The sequence below is a fragment of the Narcine bancroftii genome, chromosome 8, assembly GCF_036971445.1.
Source record: "Narcine bancroftii isolate sNarBan1 chromosome 8, sNarBan1.hap1, whole genome shotgun sequence".
Lineage (NCBI taxonomy): Eukaryota > Metazoa > Chordata > Chondrichthyes > Torpediniformes > Narcinidae > Narcine > Narcine bancroftii.
Genome location: NC_091476.1, coordinates 170,196,359 through 170,219,635, shown reverse-complemented (window position 1 = coordinate 170,219,635; position 23,277 = coordinate 170,196,359). Strand labels below are relative to the sequence as shown.

Genomic DNA, 23,277 nt, shown 5'->3' with positions numbered 1-23,277 from the left:
TAACTTCACCTTTATATTTCTACTGACCCCCTGATAATATTTTAACTCTTACATACCATATCTGTCTATCTCTGCCTTAAAATATTCAAATATTTTGCTTTCACTCTCCCTTAAAGGGCTTTCCAAAATTCACAACCTTCATGTGTATTTAGGCAAAATCTAAAAAAAGTTTCTCAGGTTTTTAACTTGATTGCATTGTAAAACATGATTGCTGGTCTCCGACATAGTGACTTCTACCTCTGTTAATGGTGACTGTTTGAATCATTATTGTGGACTTTTTTTATATATAGCCTTCCTTTCTCTTTATTTTGTCATTTCTCCCCCCACCCTACCATTACACAATCATTCTGCTCCTTCCCCCATCTCCACCATATGCCAACTACAGTCCCACAGCAATGCCACCTTGAATAAAGCGAGCAGTCTGAGTCCAGTTAAAGTTGGACAACATTCATCGTGCAGAATACAAGACGCCAGAAAAATTGGCTGTGCCCCTAACCATCTATTGTACTATATTTCAGATGACATTTCTACACTGACCCCAAAAGTACCCAGCATCCACAGAAGCATGCTCAAATAAATAAAATAAAATATTCCATTAAAATTATATGAAAGTAAAAATCTTTTCTTTCAAATCTGAATATATTACTTTGCCTATGTTCCATTCACAAAATGAGAGCATCACCAGTGCAGCCAGCATTAGATATCTATTCACGTTTGCCTTGAGAATATGTTGTCTCACTGCCCACTTGAATTGTTGCGATTGCTTTTGGTGACAAATTTCCCTTCATCTGAGTGGCTTCCTGCTCTGTTTTCAGAGAGCAATGAAGAGTCAACTACATTACTGTGAATCTTGGGGCACATATGGGCCAGACTTAATATGCATGGCAATGTCTTTGCCATAATGATGGATCGGATGAGAAATTATATCAATTTGATCATTTTATTGTTGCTATCATTGATACTTTTTTTATTCCGGCTGTGAACACAAGACCATAAATAAAGGGCAGCCTATACCACTAGGCCGCTCAAGCCTCCCCTGCCACTTAGATTGATTAAGGCTTATCTATGTCAGCCTCAACACCTCATAACATGCAATTTCTCATTCTTACAAATCTTTATCAATCACCAGCCTAAATATCACATATTGTCATGTAATGAAACAGAAATGCAATACAGTAAAACCTCATTAGAATGTGGTAGTTGGGGTCCAAGATTTCATACAGCCGAGTCGTGGAACAGATGCATGTATACATGATTCAGGAAGCAGGAAAACAGAATATTGTGACTCAAGCCCTATAATAAGATCTTTTAAGACCTTTAAACTCCACATATTAACATACACGTCTTGTAAATGAGTCACAAGTGCCCATTTTTGAGTTTGTGGCTGTTGGTCACTGTTCGCCTGCCATCTGAAAATCAACGTTTGGGTTCCACAGACACCCGCGCTATAAGCGATTCTGCGGATTAACGAATCGCGTTGTAATGAGGTTTCACTGTATTAGCCTTTAAGTCTGCCATAAGGTTGACAAAGATTTGCCATTAACAGTAGCATCATTACAGTCTGAGAAATAGAGCAAAAGAGGTTCTCCCAGGGTCATCAAGGTTCTGTGGATTCACCTCCAGAGCTCCGAAGGAAGCCTTCAGGAGGAGTATTTTCCCTCTGCATCCTCTTGAATTCTGGTCCTCATGAGCCAATCTCCAGCAGCCCATAGGCTGGTGTGAGTCCTTTGACCTTAAGTTGCCAGCATCTGAGTGGGTTCCTTGCCTGCAAGTTGCCATCAATTTGCTGCCCGTGGGTGTCCTTCAGATGCAGAGCCCCTCGCTGGTCCTCTACTTTCCCTTCTAGACAGGAGGTGTTCTCCCTGTGACAGTCCCCAGCTCCCACTGTGTCTGCAACTCTCGAGGCTGCTGCCAAACACAGGTGCCACCATCTTGGGCATGGATCCTGTGGTCACAATCTTTTAAATAAAACACTGCCGGCTCCTTGATCAGTTGTTTAAAGTAAGGAGCCATCAGTCATAGAATTCTTGAGGTGGACCCCACCAGGGAGAGCTATGTCTCTGCTCTCCCAGGTCCACACCAGCAGCAAAGATCCCATTGTAGCAACTCTGGCAGTCCTGCCATTTTTAAAAAAATCAAATGGACTGGCTTCCACTACCCTTGGCTTTCAATACCTTCCAAGAGAAGATATTTCTATGCACGTCAGTTTTCAATGCTGGCCCTTATTTTCCAGCTATCCTCTCCTTTATGATTCTCCCACTAGTGAAAACACGGCAACATCTATTATCTTTGGACCCTCTATGTTTGAATAGGTCATCTATTATTCTTCACAACTCCAAGGGATATGGATCCAAGCTGCCCAGCAGCTTCTCTTTAAAGGGCAATACACTCGTCTCAGGAATGAGACTGTGAATCATCTCTCTTGAGTTGCATCCTAAGCTATGAGGGGGAAGGGGAGGGGGCTGAGGGGGCTGAGGGGGCTGAGGGGGCTGAGGGGGCTGAGGGGGCTGAGGGGGCTGAGGGGGCTGAGGGGCTGAGGGGGCTGAGGGGGCTGAGGGGGCTGAGGGGGCTGAGGGGGCTGAGGGGGTCTGAGGGGGCTGAGGGGGCTGAGTTAAATGACATCCTGTGAAAACAACCATGAAGCTTCTGAGGAGACGAACCAATAATATAAATGGCCAAAGTAAGCAGTAAAAATTCTTCAGTTATTTCAACAGTTGCTCTGCAAGCATTACTTATACTGGTTATCTTATTATTAATGCAATGCAGGCAGCCTTCCCCTAAAACCATGCATATATTTAGATCACGGAGCTCAGCTCATTCTCTAATTGCTCCTTTTCAATTTAAAGTCAGGGTCTATCATGTGTCATGACTGTCTTTCATCTCGCATTGAATCAACATGTGAATTCATCCAGATATGTTGCCCTCACTGTTGAATTCTGCTTGGTTCTCTTGCACAAACATGCAAAAGCTGCAAATCTGTACATTATGTCAGACAGCTGGTAATCGTTTTTGGAAAGCAACATGTATTTCAATACCCTAAGACGTGTCACAGAAGAGCAAAGAAACACAATGGCAGAGAAATGAAGAAGACTGTTTTGTTTCTGCGGATAGAAGTGTATTTCATGGACTTGCTCCTTCAAAAGGAGGTTCTGCACATTCTGTTCCAGTTTGGTGAAGTTACTGTCTCAGTGCTTCCTGCTTGCTGTTGGTGGGAGAGAGAAAAGGTTTCAAGGAATGATGGATGGCTCAAGGATTGCAAAGATAAGGTCAGCACTGATTGGCCCATGGAAGGATTGGAGGAAAGCTAATAAGGCATGTTATAAGAGTCAGCCATTGGTTTCAGTTGGGCGAAGGCAGATCAGTGGTTAGTAGAGAACTGATCATTGAGTTTTGGAGGGGATCTGCAATCAAGTCAGAAGGGTGCATAGTGTCGGGGTTATGGGAAACTTGGAAGTTAAAATATACTATGGGGAATGTTGGGTGAAGATTGCAAGAATGTGGACACAATTCAGTCTGGAGATAGAGAAGGAGTGCACTGGCGTCATCTGGGAGAGCTGAGTAAAATTATTGCTAAATTTGCATCCACCGAATATCTGCTGATGAGCTGGGACTCGTCTAATCAACTAATTTTCATTTAAGTGACCCAAAGCGGACTACTCAAGAGCTTTGAAGCTTGTATTTGGTCTGTTGAAAAATTATTATATCTACTAACAGGACATCAGGCTCTTGAACCTTCCATTCCTACGGTGACCATAACTTCTCCAGATGAAATTGTTTTCTGCATTCTTCATAAGCAATGCACTGAATATTATTGTAAACTACAGCATATCTCCAGACTCCTGAGAATAAAATGAATGGAGGACCCAAAAGAAAATCAGAAACTTGGTGGTCCAGGGATCAGGTTTGTCATTTTCCATTAAATGTTGTTTTAATTGAAACTGTCTTGGGTAGTGGACAAAAATAACACCAATTTCCAGGCACATTTAATTTTCCTTCATCACAAACTTCTTTGCACGATGTAGAGATTAACTTTGACTGTTTCATGTACACCTGCACAGGACCTGATGGTGTAACCATTCTCTTCTAGAATGTTATCCAGCCTGGCTTATATTAGCAATTTGTGTTGATGGTTATGAGCCAGATTCATTGGTTGAAAACAGCAGGCACTGAGCACTTCAACATTATCAAAAACTTCCTATTTATATTTCAACAGCTCTGCTATAAATTCTGAAGGATCATTTTGTAGCTCTTGAATCAATGGGAGTGCCTCTCCTTTCGGGAGATTGAGTAGCAAACGAAACACATCTCACCTTGCTGCATGAGTGCTCCGACTCCAAACCAAAAGCTGTTCAGAAGGGTGAAGTTGTTTTCCACAATATCGGATCCAGGGTTGCACGGATGGGCATCATACCATTCATAGGGGCTGAACCTTTAAGAGGAGGGAGAATGAGAAAATCATCAGTTATCAGGCTCTTGAACCCCCCCTTTCCTACCTTAACTATAAACTACTTTGAGAACATACAAGATTTTTCTGTACTATGCGCTGAATGTTTTTTTCTCTTCCACAAACTGCAAGTGCCAATATTTATTATTTTGTACTTTTGATAGGGGGGGCGGGGGGTAATTTAATGGATTCTATTGTAGTTTTTTTAAGTTCCTGTTGGGCAACCCCACGGATGACTTTCAGGACATATACTGTAGTTACTGCATTTATAGAACCATACATTCATTATTAATATCCGAATGTCAGACAAAGTTGATGTTCATTCCAGGTCTGTTCACCATTTGAAAGAAAAAGACAAGTTGATGTTTTGTTTGTTTATCAGCAAATCAACCAATGAGAAGAAACTTGCATTTTTCACAGCAATGTTACCACAAATTCAACCCACTAAATCAATGCTCTACACAAGGGCTTATTCTCTGCACGTGTCCTCCCGTCTATGGATAAAGTTCTATCCTTGCTTTCTCGTGTGCTAATTTGGTATATGGATCTTTCTTGGTAACTCATCCTATTTCTTTCCAGTGTTAACTCTGCATTGTAATCTCTCATGGTGAATAAAGTGTAGTGTGGAATTTGCCATTTTGGACTTGGTATTATTTAACAAGATTCCCCATAGCTTTGTCTGCAGTGAGTGGGAGGTACATTATTAGAGAAGTATTACTTCATGTAATTCAACATTATTTTTTAATGTTATAAAAGAGAAAATATATTACACAAAATTTCCTTTAGCATAAGGAAAACCAAGATTTACTAGCAGAAGAAATTGCCTAGCGTCTTTACAGTGAGAGAAAGAGAATCAAAAGAAAGTACACCAAGCATCGCTGAGTGTCCATGGATTCAATTCCAGTGCCTCCACAGCCACACAGTCCAAACTATCGGCATCCCAAGCACCAGATGCAAACCTTCAACACGATCAGGAAGCCTCCAGCACCCTTGAGCGTCCCAGTTCTAACACCTGGTGTGCCTTCAACCAGTCACCAGCAGCCTGGTGGGAGTCCTTTGACCACAGTCACCAGAAGCCTGTGTCACCAATAGACCGCTGCCTGTGTGCTTTTCGGCTGCAGAGCCCCTCATTGGTCCGTCGCCATGGTCAATGTCTCGTGGGACATTTCCTCTGCTTCTCCTTCTCAAAGTGAGGGTTGTCTCCCTGGGTTCTGGTGCTCTGCATCAGTCCTCTACTTTCCTGGAGTCTGCAACCCTCTGTGGCTGATGCCGTACATAAATGGTTGCATCTTGGGCTCAGACCCTGTGGGCACGGGATTTTAAAATAAAAACAACGTCGGCTCCTTTAATGGACCACTTAAAGCCTGTACGGAGCTAACGGCAGTCAGACTTGGCCGTTTGACCACATGGGGGAGCATTGCTCTCCGCAAGTCCACACGAGCGGCAGCTCTACCATTTTTTCCCACTTTAAATGCAGAATGAAATATTGAAACTGTTGTTTTGGAGTAGACAAATAAATGAAATTATATTTTGACAATCTTTTTTATTTTCATGAACAAAGTTGACACCACTGTTATTCAAGAAGAAATTATGGTAAGGTTTTTTTCTGCTCAATTCAATTCAGGATAGAGAGGGAAAAAAACACGCAAATGCTGGAGAAACTCGGCAGGTCAAACAGTGCCTTTATGTAGCAAACGTAAAGATACATCACCAATGTTTTGGACTTGAAAGATGAAGGGCTTATGCCTGAAACATTGGTGATGTATCTCACCTTTGCTACATAAAGGCACTGTTTGACCTGCCGAGTTTCTCCAGCATTTGTTTTTCCACTTCACCATGGTGTCTTACCCAGTATAGAGAGGAACATTGTTGAGTTTGGGTTTACTATGGGGGAAAAACTTGCAGTGTGATTTATTTTTTGATAGTACTTTATTAGTGTGAATGCACTGCTGACAAGGACCCAGTTTTAATGTCTCCTGTATAGAATAGTTTACTAGACCATTAACAATGAACCATATCCTTACACATGTAAGGGACATGTGTAGACTTCTTCTTTTGGGTCTTGTAGATGTAATTAATTTCAAGTCTTTTTTTGGTGACATATTTAATAAATAATTAGATGTTTAACAATCACTTTTAAGATATTTTGACATTTAAAAAAAATCTAATAAATAAGCAATTTTTTTCTAAATCCCATGGGAGTCATGAAGTTGAGAGTTGTCTCTCATGACATCATGTGATGTCCCTGACACATGTAGATTTGACCAGGTATTGACTCCATATTTCAAGAAGAAAGACAAGCTGCATCAGAGATGATGAAGAGAGTGACACTCCTAAACTGTGTTTCAGAAGCAAGAATTAAATGCAGGAAGAAGTTCCCAAGATGATTTTAAAAAGCAGAAGGGGCACCCCTACAAACCGTGACATACGAAGTATGACTCATTCCCAATAATGGTCACACTTTATTGTAAAGAAATAACTACAAAATTGCTTTGTTGTGCTATTGCTATTTGTAATAAATGAAACACAATTTGCACCCCATGGTCGAAATGCTGTGTTTGAGATATTCCTCGCTGTCAAGCCATCAGTTCATGACATTGTTTTGAGATGACGCCGACTTGTGGTTTGAGATGACGCCGACTTGTGGTTTGAGATGACGCCGACTTGTGGTTTGAGATGACGCCGACTTGTGGTTTGAGATGACGCCGACTTGTGGTTTGAGATGACGCCGACTTGTGGTTTGAGATGACGCCGACTTGTGGTTTGAGATGACGCCGACTTGTGGTTTGAGATGACGCCGACTTGTGGTTTGAGATGACGCCGACTTGTGGTTTGAGATGACGCCGACTTGTGGTTTGAGATGACGCCGACTTGTGGTTTGAGATGACGCCGACTTGTGGTTTGAGATGACGCCGACTTGTGGTTTGAGATGACGCCGACTTGTGGTTTGAGATGACGCCGACTTGTGGTTTGAGATGACGCCGACTTGTGGTTTGAGATGACGCCGACTTGTGGTTTGAGATGACGCCGACTTGTGGTTTGAGATGACGCCGACTTGTGGTTTGAGATGACGCCGACTTGTGGTTTGAGATGACGCCGACTTGTGGTTTGAGATGACGCCGACTTGTGGTTTGAGATGACGCCGACTTGTGTACCCAACAATTCTCATTGGGTCATTAGAGATTTATTTAAAGCACATGAATAATGCCATGGACACTATCCAAGGGAATGAAGATTTTCAATCTAATTACAGGGCAGAAGAAAATTATATTTGACTAATGCCAATGTGGCTATGGACAATTGAGTGGGTCATTTGTCAGCTATTAAAGTGAGAGCATATGAGTGGGAAAATGAAAGGCATAACCCCCAAAGATGCAAAGAAATAATAAGACAATTTCATATAGATCATCAGATTTATTGAACACCCAACTCCCACGTCACAGGCTCGTGTTTTGCCGCAATGAGCCTGCAGTTACTCTAAATCGCTCAGCATACATTTCCAATCCTCCCTCACTCATTTCCCGATTGAGCATCCGTTTTAAATATAAATGCAACCCATGTGACTTGCGTCCACCTGCACGTACAACTGAAGTTTAAAAAACATTGGAAACAACATAAAACATCAATTTTATATTTTATTTGACAAAATATAACGGAATCAGAGTACATAAGAGGCAAAATGCACATACTTTGTTAGTCGGGGTCCATCGGTTGGGCACAGCCATCTTGATTCCTATGTGAGGCTTCGGTTGGCGCGTGCGCAAGAGTAAAGGGTGTGAATTGAATACGGTCAGGGCGCTTGCCTCTCGTGCATGTGCCAATGGAACAACAATAAATGAAACCACCCATGCATGTGCACAGGAATCAAGATGGCTGCCCCCAGCCTGGGATGCTGACTAACAAAGTACACATACTCTTATCCCTGTTATAATTTGTCAAACTCAACATTTGAATAAAAAGTTTGATTTAAGATTTCTGTACTCCATGCGTGCGGGAAGAATTCTGACTTGCGTCCATTTCGAGATACGACAAACTCTTCAGTCCCAATTAGGGTCATAAGTCGGGCTGCACCTGTACAACAACAACATTTTCTTCAAACTCTCAATGTGACACTGATTCACGCACTAGTTCATTCCAAGTGGAGCTCCCCTTAACTTTCCAGCAAAGAATACACACACATTGGCTGCTGAACCCACTTTTTGGATCACATAACGTTAAACTGAAACTTTAAAGGAAAATAAAAGGAGAAACAATTCAAAGAATTGGTGTCTCGGTTATTTGCACCATAGAATCCGAATGTAGTCACATTATGACTTTTTTTGAATTATCTATTTTTGTCTGATTTCTGGCTTTTATTTTATATATATTTAAAAAAAAGAAAAATTGACTCCCTGGGCTAATAAATGTTGCAAGATTGTGGTGGGAACCAGACAAATTCTCTCACTCCACTTGGAGCTCACTGACAAGACTGACAGCACCGAGTGGGTGTATTGTTAACAGATTTTGACAATAGTGCAACAGAGATGGCAATTTACAGTCCCCTCCTATCTCTTTGAATCTGAGTCAGTGTGGAAAAGAGTCGATTAAAGCTTTTTGATTCCAGTGATCTCAAAGGGAAGAAAGGAACAAAGTTATTTTTATTTTGTATTCCTCTCTACTTCTGCAACGTTGTGCAGAAATTGACTTGGTTGGAAATCATGTTTTATGCACAAAACAAGAACAGAAAAAAAAATTAATTCAGCAGGACACCAGCAGCTAAATGAAACGTGAGTTACCCTTTGGTTCCTATAAATGGTGCGTGACCTGCTGAGTTTCTCCGGTATTTTTGTGTATTGCATCACAGCATCTGCAGACTTTCTTGTTTAACTCAAAGAATGATTGAACCCACACTACATTTTGCTTGGATAATTTCCAGGAGCACACACCAGGAACTGGTCCTGTGCAATATCTTTGTCAGCAAATCTGACATTTATTTTTGCATCAGGTGCTCACTTTAGACGTACAGCAGTGTCAAGGTAATTCTGGCACTCAAGCCCGCGCCTCCCAAATATGCCAATGTACCTAAAATCCCCATGCTTTTTTTTTTGAAGGGTGGGAGAAAACTGGAGCACCTGGAGGAAAACCACATAGAAACAGGGAGAGTGTACAAACTCATTACAGGCAGAGCCAGATTTGAACTGAGTTGCTTCCGGTGTCGTAGCTAACTGCTATATCCCATTTCTGATATTATGACTGAGTTATTATCAACATACTGGTAGATCAGGGCTTTTGGGTACAACATGCTAATAGCTTGGAACATTCTGAGCACAATTAGGAATTCAGAGTGTTATTTCATTGCATTTATCATCATTTAATGGGATACTCTGTACATTTCAAATACTTTGCAAAGTCCATAAAGACAACAAGGTCTTTCTGCAGCGTCTCTCTCGCAGAATAGGTGTGGAAGTGGAGACAATCTCTTGCTGTGGCAATAAGTGGTCATGATTAAAGAGGTGAGCGACCTCAGGAGTACAATTTGTGAAAGGGCTATTCTAATAGAGTCTTCAGACACTGCATTTCAACCTGGACCTCACTGATAAGCAACATATTGAGAATAGCAGGTTTTCTCAGGCTGACATCATAATGGTTTCTGAAATATTTCAAGATGAATATTTGCCATACTCTCGTGCGTGAACAGGTCTTTCCATGGAAAGTTGGATGGCATTTCACGTTTATAAAAAAAAAAAAAAAAAAATATGAAGGGTTTAATCTGCTGAGTCTTCAGGCTTGGAGGGTAAGGAGCTCGTGGATCTCTTTATCTTCCCAATTTGCAAACGAGACTCTTGGAGTTTGCCAAGGTGGAATAACGGAAGAATTCAGCCACTGAAGTTGGAATTCGAGGGCCAAACCCATCGGGACCATTGCCTGAAGAGGGCGCACAAAATCAGTGAACCGGTGCGGACTCGAAAGGCCAACATGGCCTGTTTCCGCTCCGTAAATGGTTATATGGTTAATGACTCTGACGTTCGTTATTGAAGGAACATTCCAACTTGCCACAGCCAATTTCAGCCAGAACTTCTAGTTTGCTGGTCACTGCAATGTCAGAGAAATATCTTTAAAGAACAAGAGGAGTCAGTTTTTTAATAAAGGGAAATCTTTTTGGCCTATCTAGTCAATATGAGTTCTCTGTAACAGAATCTAGTCATTTCTCGTTTCCATTCCTGTTGTCTTCCTATTTTCAATGTGTCCCCCGTTTATTATCACTCTTTGAATGAGGAAGTCAATCCATTTAGTATCTCTCTCCAAAAAAATCTTAAATTGGTGTCCTCTCATCCTTGTACCATTGGTTACTGTGAACAGCTTTTCTTTGTCTACCTTCTCTCAGGCAACCATGACCCTGTACACCTCTGTCAAATTTCCCTTCTCTTCACCAACTAAAGTTCTTTGACCCTGCAGCCATATGGCAAAATCTTCCCTGAACCCTCTCTCAAGGTCACTCACACTCTTTCCAAGGTGTAATGGCAAATATTTGGTGCAATGAAGTTCCTCCCAAGGTTACAAACGTCTGACATGTGCACACCATGTACATACAAAGTTTGGGAAACTGGCCAATTGCTGTAGGGCTGGAGGCATCTTCTGCCAGGTGGAAACAGGAAACTTCCATCTTTCTGCCATTCCCCAAAGCCACAACAATTAGGGCGGCATGAGGTGGAGTAGGGCTGGGAGCACTCAGCAGACTCACGAGCTCTTTCACTGAGTTGGTGCATCTGGCTGGACATTCTTCTTTCTGTGCCTGCTCACTTTCCTATCACAGATGGGTCTGGGTCCCTATCCCACCACGTCGTAACCCAAACAGTTTGAACAAATTCAAACAATGTTCACTATTCTCACCTTGGCACTGCCCGTTCTCTGGTGTTCAAGTTGTGCACAAGTCAGTTTGTGGAGACTACTCTATTTATACTCACTGGGGGGAAAAGTGATACAACAATCTCTGTACACTTTTGGAAAAGTGATACCTCTTTTGCTAAAGTATGGGAAGAGAGACCTACTGCATTTCAGCTCCGATATTGCGAGAAGATCGAGGATGATGTAGAAAAGAAGCATTGTCTCTGATCTTTGGGTTGAACAAGTTGCAAAAGTACTTAAAATTGTGGGTAAGCTCCATACAAAATCACCAGTTTTCATATCCGATGCAACATGAGTGCAGAGGTGAGCCATAGTTCTATATGTTTGTGGCACTCCAGATGTTCTGTTGCAGTAACTGAACCCAGAATATTATTCCCATCAATGTACTTTACTGCTCATGTTTGGAGTTACCAGTCACTGCAAATGATATTGGTAGGGCAACCAAACAAGATCCTGCTTTAGACAAGAGTTATTGACATCACCAATGGCAGATCACAAAAGTACATGAGAATAGGATCAGGTGTAGGACACTGCCTTTCAGTATGAGTATGGCTGATCTATGCTGGAGACAAACTTCCTTCCCTTCATTCTATATTCACTGTCCTCTCCTATCACTTGGCATCTTCCTCAGGCTTCTTCCTCCTATTACATTCTAGCTTCTTATTTCTATCCTTATCTCTTTCCCCATGCACCACCTTCCTCCTCCTACCTGCATTCACTGGCCATCTCATGCTCCAACCCCTTCCACCCCCCCCAACCTTTTTATTCTTTCTTCTGCCCGCTTCCTTCTCCTGATTGTCATAGTAATAAATAATATATCGACTATAAAGCCTTGCAGGATAATTGGTTATCGATTGCAATGACTGGCATGTTGCACAGGTCCACGAGGGAGAACAAAACAGTAATGGCAGAATAAAGACTGAGCATATTTGAACTCAACCCCAGAGTGTTGACTTGGTTTGACCTCAGAATTTGACACTGATGAAGGGCTTTTGGCCCAAAACAATGACTGTGTGTGGCCCTTCATGGATTCTGCCTGACCCGCTGAGTTTCTCCAGCATTTAGTGTGTGGCTCCAGTTCTCCAGCCTCTCCTGTTTACTTTGATGCTGGTGTCCATTCCTGTTTGTTCCAGTCATCCAAAAGTTACAATTCCTTAGCTGTTCACACATTTCTCCATCTGCACCTTAAAGGAAGTGAATGATCCACCTCCCTGAGGCATGGAGAACTTCACTATCCCAAGAGATGTTTGCTGATATTTTGTTCACATCTTAGTTGATGTGCAATGAGCCACGGTATTGATTCTGGCCGTAATGCTGAGGGATTTGCAGATCAACATTGGAAGATGTGTCAGACAAAGAGTTTGGCATGGTAACCTGTGTTAACAGATCAATAGTGAGATCATGGACCACATGAGAGTTAGTGAACCGAAAGCTTAATCAGTTTTCATGTATCCATGCAGGTGTCAGTACAGCATGGTAATAGCCACATAAAAATTTTGAATAGTTAGAAGGGCAATGATTTTTTTGTTCATTGCAATATGTGATCATTAGTGTGGATGAACAATCAATGGATCCTTTACAAAGCTTGTTTACATCATGTGAGTTTCCAGAGCGGGGGAAGAAAAAACGATTCTGCTCATGAAGGATCTTCATTCAGAAGAATCTGTTCAATTCCTCTGTGCATTGGAGTAAAACACACAAGAATCCCACTACATCACACTCCTTCCATGGTTCAGCTAAACACACAGTTCACACCCTGGGTCCACAAAATCATGGACATGATCGTTAGATTATAAACTGAAATATTTCTACAGCACCACGTGAACTATTTCTCAGAAGATACACACGAGTAAGGTTCTTGTTGAAAAAAAAATGGTGTAACTAATAGAAGAGAAACAAACTAACACGTCATGGGAGGGACCGGGTAAGAGAACTACCAGAAATTCAGCCGGAAGGTTGGAGTGAAAAACACTTACACAGTTGACCAACCATCACTGGATATACATCTCAAATACATGGTCCTCACACATATTTGATACAGTTGTTTGGTAATGAGGAGATTAGATTTTTCTATATTGGACAGATCTACTGAGATGAAGAATGGAAACAATAAAGGATACACAGCTGTGGCAAGCCCTAAATTACATAACCCAATCTGGTGCAGTAGGAGACACTGAAATTTCACACCCAAATGAGCTCTATCCCCAATCTGACCACCAGAACTGTACACCACCACACATCCTGATATTATTCTACTCTCTTTATCCAAAAATGATGCGAGGGGTGCCTTCAGGAGAGTGAATTCAAGGACACCAACTGGTCCGGACAGAGTACCCAGTTGAGTACTGAACCATCTGGCTAGTGTTTTCATGGATATCTTCAGCATTCCACCCTGACAGGGCATGGTACACACCTGTTTCAAACAGGTGTCAATTGTACCAGTGCCCAAGAAGCTTGTCTAAATGTTTTCTGAACAGTGGCACGTGCATCCACAGTAATGAAGTATTTTGAGAGTTGGATGCTGAAGCCGATGAGCGCTGGTCTGAGTGGTGACATGGATCCATTCCAATTTGCCTTTTGCAGATCTTCTGCGGGAGATCTGACTGGCTCTACTCAAAGGCTTGAAACAACTGGACAGCAAAGAAGCATACATCAGGATGGTATTTATCAACAATATTTAACACCATTATCCCCTCAAAACTGATCAGCATATTCCAAGTCTTGGGACTCATTACCCCTCTGTGTAATTGGATGCTGGATTTCCTCATCTCCAGACCCCAATAAATGCAGATTGGCAAAAACATCTATTCGACAATCTCCATCAACACTGCAGCACCAGAGAGCAGCATATATAGGCCCCTGTTCTACTTGTTTTACACCTACGACTGTGTGGCTTGGTACTGTGATGGGTTATGTTTTATTTTATATTATATATAGATTAGTTTTAAAGGAGATAAATTGTGGTTTTTTTAGTGTTAGGTCACAAACACTTCACAACACACATCTTATTTAAAATGCCAAAGCTCTGCTCAAGCCAGACAGTCTAGGCTCCAAGTACCTTTGCAAAAAATGTTGATGAATGCCTATAGAGACTTCACAAATAGGTGTTAATTGGACATGCTGTGGAGTTATGGATTATTATTTTGGGAAGCTCAGATGAACAGACTCAGAAGATTGGATCTGGTGCCACAGTCTATCTGAATGCAGTTTGCTGTTCTAAAAAGGTCATGTGGTTTTCTCTGAGAGAGAAAGAGAGAGATTTCAGTTCTACACTTCAGCAGCAGGAACTGGAACGGGACAAGCCGGCAACCTTGTGGAAAACCCCCATTTTGAAGACTGGTTGTGAGTTCTTAGTTCACCCTGGACAAAGCCCTTGTGGTCCATACAAGAGGAGATGGCTGTATAATGTTTCACCTGAGAAAAGGGAAACATAAAGGAACTCTGTAGTTACCTGAAAGAAAGAGGTTATCATGTGGAAAACCCTGATGGGGCAAGTTTGTTCGGCAAGTCACTGAAGTGGATGATTAAAAGGAATCAGTTGTGGGTGTCCATCGTACAACAAATTTCCCTCTGAAAACTGACAAGAACCTTCCTGAGCAGTAACCATTTACCTTTCAAGCAACAAAGCCTGGTGAACTTTATAAATGTTAAATTCTGTGCACAGTATAAGAATTGCCTTATACCAGTGAACTTGGAGGAATGAGAAGAGAGACTGGACTGTGAATCAAAGAACTTTTCTGAACTTACACACACATTACATTTTCTTTCTCTCTCTCTCTCTCTCTCTCTCTCTCTCTCTCTCCCTCTCAGAGAGAAAGCCGGTTTGACTTTCTCTGCTTGCAAAACCACATGACCCTCTTAGAACAACAAATTCCCCTCCAGACAATCTGAGGCTCTGACAAGTTCCTTTATCTGTTGCCTTTTTGTAAACAATAATCCATTAGTGAAGTCTATTGGGCACTCTCCAAAGCTTTTGCCAAGTGTCTGAGGCTCCGACATGTCTAGCACGAGCAGAGCTCCAGTATTTTAAATATGATCTGTTTTAAAATGTTTGTATGTGACCTAAATTAATAAACCTGCCCCAATTTATCTGACAAAAACGTGTCTATATTCTGTCACAAAGGGAAAACCAGAGGTGTATGATCCAGTGATTATTGGGGGGGGGGGGGCAGGGAATCAGAATCAGAATTGATTGTCGTGAACATGTCACAAAATTTGTGACATTACAGGTGCAAATATTGCTATGAATTACATTTAGAAAATAAATTAGTGCAAAAGAACTGAACATGAGGATCATTGTCCATTCAGAAACCTGAAGCCAGAGGGGAAGAAACTGATTTATACCACTAGGTATTCATCTTCAAGGACCTGTACCTCTTCCTGATGGTAGCAATGTGAAGTGGGCAAGTCCTGGGTGGTCAGGACCTTGAGGACAGAGGCTGCTTTATACAGACACCATCTCTTGTAGGTGTCCTGGATAAAGTGGGATGATACCCATGATGAAGCTGGTTGAGTTCACAACAACTCTGCACTTTTCCTGTCCTGTACATTGGCACCTCCATACTGAACAGTAGTGCAACCAGTCAGAATGTTCTCCTATAAAAAATTTGCAAGAGTATTGGGTGACCTACCAAATCGCCTTAAATTCCTCACAAAGCACAACTGCTGAAGAGGCTTCTTCATGGTTAGATCAACATGCATGCCCCAGGATAGATCTTCAGAGATGCCGACACCCAGAAATTTGAAGATCGTAACCTATTTCACTGCTGACCCCTTGATGAGGATTGGTTCATGTACTCCTGACTTCCACCTCCTGAAGTTCACAATCTTTAGTTTTGCTGAAGTTGAGTGTGAGGTTGTTGTTGCGACACCACTCAACTAGGTGATCTATCTTACTCCTATACGCTTCCTCATGGCTGTTTGTGAATCTGCCAATGACCGTGGTTTTATTGGTGGATTTGTAGATGATATTTGAATTGTGCCTCGTAACACAGTCATGGGTTTAGAGTAAGTAGAGCAGTGGGCTAAACACACATCCTTGACATTAGATTAGAAACAACTTTATTGTCATTGTGCCAAGTACAGATACAAAACCAATGAAATGCATTTAACATCTAACCAGAGGAACAAAGAATAGTGCTATTTACAGGTAACTGGGAATGACGGCAAGTGCTCCAGCAAACAAACATGTCTTACAATATGGGTGCAATACTGCTCAGCGTTGTGATATAAGGTTCAGCAGGGTGACAGCTTTAGGAAAGAAACTTGTTGGTTTGGGAGCTGAGGCTTCTGTAATGCCGACTGGATGGAAGGAGAGTAAAAATATCCATAGTTCGGGTGATATGCATCCTTGATAATGCTTTTCGCCCAACCTAGGCAGTGTTTGCAATAGATGTTCTTAATGGTGGGCAATTGGATGCCAATAATCCACTGGGCAGTTTTACCACCCACTCGAATGCTTTTATGGTCCGATATGGGACAGTGCGAGGTTGCACCTGTGAGGAGGAGATGTTGTTTGACTGTGATCTACCAATGAGGAAGTCAAGGATCCATTGGCAAAGAGGGGTGCTGAGGCCTAGGGTTTGGAACTTGTTGACCAGCACTAATGCCATTGAAATCTGAGCTGCAGTTAATGATAAGTGGCCTTGTATATCTATTTCCATCATCTAGATAATCTAGAGCTGAGTGGAGAGCCTGTACTACTGTGGAGTGATTGTGGTGGTAGGGGACTTGCAGCGGGTCCAGATCTTTATTTAGGTGTGAGTTAATTTTGGCTATGAGTGCTACTGGGTGAAAGGTATTGACACAGTTCACTCTGCTCTTCTTGGCCAACGGTCTGATTGATGCCCTTTTGAAGCAGGTGGAAACCTCTGACCACAGCAATGAGAGACTGAAAATGTCCATGAACACTCCAGCTACTTGGAGTGGAAGTGGAGAGGCTGAGCAGATTTAAATTCCTGGAAATTACTCTCTCAGAGATTCTTTCCTGGAACCAAAACACTGTGAAGTAAGCAATTCCACAGAAGTTTGCGGAGGTTTGGTGTGACATCTGAAACTTTCATTGACTCTCTCCAGTCTTCAGATTTCTTCCTATCCACTTGTTCATGATGTGAAGTTCTCTATTGGACTCCTTCTGTTCCAATGAGAATCCCATCTGTTCCCATCTTCCCAACTAAAATCATCGTTATTTTGTCAGATGTTTCCCCCATAAAAGGGCATCTCAATCTCTCTTTGGAACAAATAAAAGAGGAATTTGTGTAGCCTCTGATCCCAAATTCTAATCATGGAGGGAGGTTCTGGTGACAGAGTTCTGATCAAAGTCCTTCAGCCTCCACTCAGCTTAATTGCAATGAGATTGTGTTGGGTATTTTGAGGTACAATGCATCTAATTTCTAGTATAAAGTGAAGAAAAATCACAGACCACCAGTGCTCCTCACAGAGTCCATCAATTTTGTTTTTGTTTTCCTGTGGATCTCTTGCACGATACACAAAATAATTGGGACATGGACAGTGGTGTCCCCAATTATATATTCTGGATAGGATGTGTTCAGATAGGAAACTTGGATTCTGGAAAACATGGATGAGTTGGGCCAAAGGGCCTTTTTCTGCTTCCTATAGCTCTACGATTACAGATGCCCCTCCATAGTTTTCTTTCGGATTGGAGGAACAGACTTCCAGCACACCTCTGAAGCTAGATGGCAACTTTTTGGGGGAGACCCCTGTCGGGCGCCAGTTTGTACCTTTTAACTTATTGAATGGGCTTCAGTTTAGTCTCTCACTTTTCCTCACGCAGCACATGAGCTCTGCCCAATGTAATCTTCCCCGCGACACGTTTGCATCATCTTCCCGTCTCCCAGTCGGAATCCATAACACATTCAATCAACTCTGTTGTCACTTGAACTTCCACCCACTGATTGTGATTTCTCCTGTCTACCAATAACTCAACACTCCCTTTACCCACTGTTCGGCAGACCAGACCACACACAATGGTCACCTTCATTCATTGTCACCATCCTTCCAACTCGCTCCTGAAGGCCAGTTAACCCTTGCCCATCCACTTCCATGCTCCACTTCCCTCTTCCAAGTCTCTCACATATACAAGAAGCAGATTTAAGTTCCACCAGCAATAGGTAACAGAGGTTGTATTTTCATTCTCATTGAATTGTAAATCTGGGTTAAGTAAAAAATAAGTGAAAATCTTTCACACTCTTAATGAACAAGATGTCCATTTTTATTTTGTTCACAGATTCCATTCCATTTGTCCTCTGCGGGTTTAAACAATCATGTTGAAGTTTACTGACAATCATCAGGATAATGACTTTGAATCAATTGTTGTTCCTTGCAAAATAAATCCTTCCCTGCAAAAGACAGTTAGCTAGCTACTGGAAATGCTTGCAAGAAAAGGAGTATTCAATATTCTGAAATGTCTTTGCATTACCAATTGTTCCTCAGAAACCCGCTCAATCCTTGCAAAAAGCAAAGCACAAAATTCTGTAGACGCCGTGGTTGGAATAAAAACACAAAATGCTGGAGAAGCTTAGCAGGTCAAACCATGTCCTTTACGTAGCAATGGCAAAGATACAGAACTGACACTTCAAGCCCATCGTTATCTTTGCTACAATGCTTGCAAAGTATGATTGGACTGACACAAAAAGTCTTCAGACGCTGTGATTGTAGTTCAAAACAGAGATGCTGGAGGAACGCAGCCGGTCTCGCAGAGTCCATAGGAGGTAAGGATATATTACTGACGTTTCAGGCCTGAGACATTCTTCAAGGTACAATCAAGAAACAGAAAGACGTCGGAATAAAGACAGGGGATGGAGTCCAGAGCAACGTATGATAAGAGGAAGGCTGAGAATTGTTTTTTTTTTAAATGGAGTAACTGATCTGACTTCATTAAACAAAGAATTATAAAAACATTTGGAACAATTTTCCAACAAGCCATCATTCCATTCATGATTACTTCCACTGGAATCCAACTGATGGTGGCATCTTTGCAATACAGTTAAAATGAAATGATTGCAAATTAAGCAGACATGATTATTAGGATAGATAGATTAGAGAAAGACCCAGGTTCACCAACTTTACCTCAAACCATATTGAGGCAGTAATGGTGTTACTGACTAATTATAGCAATCAATGCCTTCCAATTAGTCAAGGGCAGGAATAGACGAAAGTTCCAGCAGTCGAGAGAGCTGCAAACCATAAATTCAACACTTTATATGCTACACTTATTAAATGTAATTTCATTCCTTTCTTCTCTTGACCCTAAATTCTCTAGGACACTTTAATGTCCCTTAAAAGAGTATTCTGGTCAAGATTTATGAATATTGTCAATTCGTAAAAGATTAGGAAATGTTGCTATCCATCTAGTTTTTCACTAGAAAAATTAAAAACTGAATGACATTTAAAACTATAAAGAAAAAAAGGGATTATTGATAATTTTCAAATTAATTTAATAAATTCAAAGCTACTGTCACAATTCATGTTTGCCATTTCAGTTCTCTCCTCCATCTGATTTTGGACTCTGTTAAAGTTGACAAATTTAAAAGGTGGATTTGAAACTACTGAGACCTATTCCAGGCCAGAGACTACAGGAGTGGTTCAAATGGAGACAGTAAAATGGGTGGCTATTTTAACCATCAAATGGGTTAGATATGCTAACACCTGCATCCCCATAAATACTGTAGATGTCACCTTTCATAATTAGTCTTTGACAGATAACATAAGCATCTGCAACATTTCTTTTACATCTGGGGATCTAATTAGTTGAGAATTGTGACACACCAAAGTTTACACACATATTTTCTATTCTCATTGTAGATGAAAACAAAATATCAAGGTAATCCCATTTGAACCAATGAGAAAAAAGAACCAGGAGCTTTTAGTCGGGGGGGGGGGGTCTACTTCAGAGATTCCCCTGAACTGTTGAGTACTACAACCCAAAAATTGGCTCTTAGGCCCATCTAGTTCATGCTGAACTATTTATTCCACCTAGTCCCATCAACCTGTACCCAGATCTTAGCTCTCCATGCCTGTCCTATCCATCTACCTATGCAATCTTCTCTTGAATGTCAAAACTGAACCCTTAATCACCACCTCTGCTGGCAGTTGATACTACCCTCTGAGTGCAGAAGCTTCCCTAAAACATACGTCATTTCACCCTTAACCCATGTCCTATTATTCTTGTCTCACCTCACTCAGTAGAATATTCCTGTTTCCTGTTTGCATTCACCCTATCTATATTCAGAATTTGATGTGCAGTACCTCTATCAAATCTCATCCCATTCTCCAATGCTCCAGGGAATGAAGCCCTCACTAATTCAACCTTTCCCTATAATTCAGTTCCTCAAATCCCGGCAACATCCTTTTGAATTTTCTCTGCTATCTCTCAATCTTGTTGGAACTTTCCTGTCAGAAGATAACCAAAACTGTACACAATACTCTAACTTTGCTTTATCTCCAACATACTGTTATGAGGCCACAGGACCCATGAACCCAGCAGCAATAGATATTCACCAAGATCAATGGTTACTTAAACAAAAGTTGCTTTTAATTATCTTTAAAAACCAAATCACATTTTAACTTTTCACTATTGACTTAACTAACCTACTTAACCCCTTTCTAATTCTAAGTGCACGTGAATGTAATCTGTGTGTGTAAGTTCAGAAATGTTCTTTGTTTCACAATCCAATCTCGTTTCTCATTCCTCCAAGTTCACTGGTTGCAGGCAATTCTAATACTGTGCACAGAATTTAATATTTATAAAGTTCAGCAGGCTTTGAAAGGTAAATGGTTACCACTCAGGAAAGTTCTTGTTGGTTTTTGGATAGAGATTTGTTGTTCCAGGACATCCACAACTGATTTACTTCCCTCAGCCACTTCAATGTCTTGCTGATGAAACTTGCCCCTTCAGGGTTCTCCAGATGATAACCTCTTTCTTTCAGGTCATCACAGAGTTCCTTTTTGTTCTACTTATTCCAAGTGAAACATTAGACAGCTAGTTGTCTTCTCTTGCATGAACCGCAAGGGCTTTGACCAGGTTGAAATAAGAACTCATAACCCGTCTTCCAAATGGGGTTTTACACAAACTTGCCAGCTTGTCCTGTTCCAGTCCCAGCTGACCTTGCTGACTGTAACACTGTAGAAGAGATATCTCTCTCTCTCTCTCTCTCTCTCTCTCTCTCTCTCTCTCTCTCTCTCTCTTTCTCTCTCTCTCTCTCACTCAGAGAGAAAAAACCTCAGTATATGGGCAATGAATCTCAGATGCAGGAGGAGGAGAGTGAGAGTGTCAGGATCACCCTGTGGCAGTGAGCTAATGAGCAGGTCAGAGGAGTTCAGCTGGGTGGTGTTTGGGGACTTGAAGAATGCAATGTTGTGTCTAGTGAATAATGAAATGAAAGTCAACTTCACGGTGAGCTGAAAGAAACAATTGAGTGTATTTTTTTTTGTAAGCTGTGGTAAGTCAGAGCTGTTACAGCCTAACCAAAGTTCACGTATAAAACTTCCACTGCCTCCCCTTTGTCAACTTTCTTGATAACATCCTTTTAAAAAAATCTAATACATGACTACTGCACACAAATTTATGTTGCCTTTCACAATAAGTCCTGGCCTATCCAAGTACTTGCACATCCAGTCTCTTAGTCTCAACAATGTTTTCCCTGATGTCAGGCTTACTGGCCTATAATTTTATGGATAATTATTCCATTATTAAACAATGCCACAACATTTGCAGTCCTTTAATCCTTCACACCTCACCTGTGGCTGAGGACTTTTTAAGTACCTCTGCTCGGGCCCATACAATTTTGGCACGGCCCTCCTTCAAGTTTTGAGGGAATATCTTGTCAGGCTCTGGGGTTTTATTTGCCTCAAGACTGCAAGCACCCCCTCCTCTGTGATGTGTAATAGTGTCCATGATCTCACTGTTGCTTTGTCTCAGTGTTCAATCCCCGAGTAAATACAGATGCAAAAAAAATAAAGGAACTTCCTCATCTATTTTGGCTCCATACATAGATGTCCACTCTGGTCTTGAAGAGGGCCAATTTTGTTCCTTCTTAATCTGTCTTTGACAATTGAAAACCCCATCTCACTGACAAAAGACAAAGGGGGAAAAACCAAACACCCAACCCCAACCCACCAATTTTCCCTTGCAACCGCTGCAACCGTGCCTGCCTGTCCCGCATCGGACTTGTCAGCCATAAACGAGCCTGCAGCTGACGTGGACATTTACCCCTCCATAAATCTTCATCTGCGAAGCCAAGCCAAAGAAGAATCTGTCTTTAGAAGTCCTTGGGGGAAATGGGAATATGTAACCCAAGGAAGGCAGTGATGAAAAGTTCCATCGCAAGTTGCCATTTTTATTCACTCTCAGATCAATGGAGGATATGAGGAATTCCAGATTGCAGTTGCTATCCAGGGTTGAGGAAGATGTGAGAATATTTAGAATGGATTTAACAACTAACCCAGGCCAATGGTTGCATAGATATAGACGTTGAAGTATATACATTTAATTTTGGTAAATAAGAGCAAATATTATTAGATTTCAAGACGCACGTAGTAATCCATCTATATTCATGATATGCAGACAACTGTTCCCACTTTAATTCCAAATTATAATGATAGAGATTGATACAAATTTAACAGAAGCAAATGTGAACATCAAAAATGGCATCTGCACAGAGACAATGAAAAATATTCCACTCTTGATAGCTGATTTATTTCCTTTGTCACAAAAACTATGACACCTCAATCATTCATATTTGTACTAGGAATACTGATGTGAAATGTCTGATATACACTTGCAGAATTGAGTTTAAGTACCAACCAAGCACAATCAAAGGGACCAAATCAATCTGATAAATACGTTTACTTTGACTGTGGAGAGTTTGTTGAAGGTGGCGCAGTTCGTGTGGCAGTTAGCGCAACACTAACATCGAAGTACTCGAGAT

At 41.4% G+C, this 23,277-nt stretch overlaps 1 protein-coding gene across 1 annotated transcript in view; it reads right to left on the bottom strand.

The window, feature by feature from the left end:
- Positions 1-23,277, bottom strand: part of LOC138741567 (glutamate receptor ionotropic, kainate 3-like) — a 480,058-nt gene that overhangs the window by 81,724 nt on the left and 375,057 nt on the right. The window contains exon 12 of the mRNA XM_069895823.1: positions 4,311-4,429. Coding sequence (XP_069751924.1) covers positions 4,311-4,429 — 119 coding nt within the window. The remainder of the gene's footprint in view (positions 1-4,310; positions 4,430-23,277) is intronic.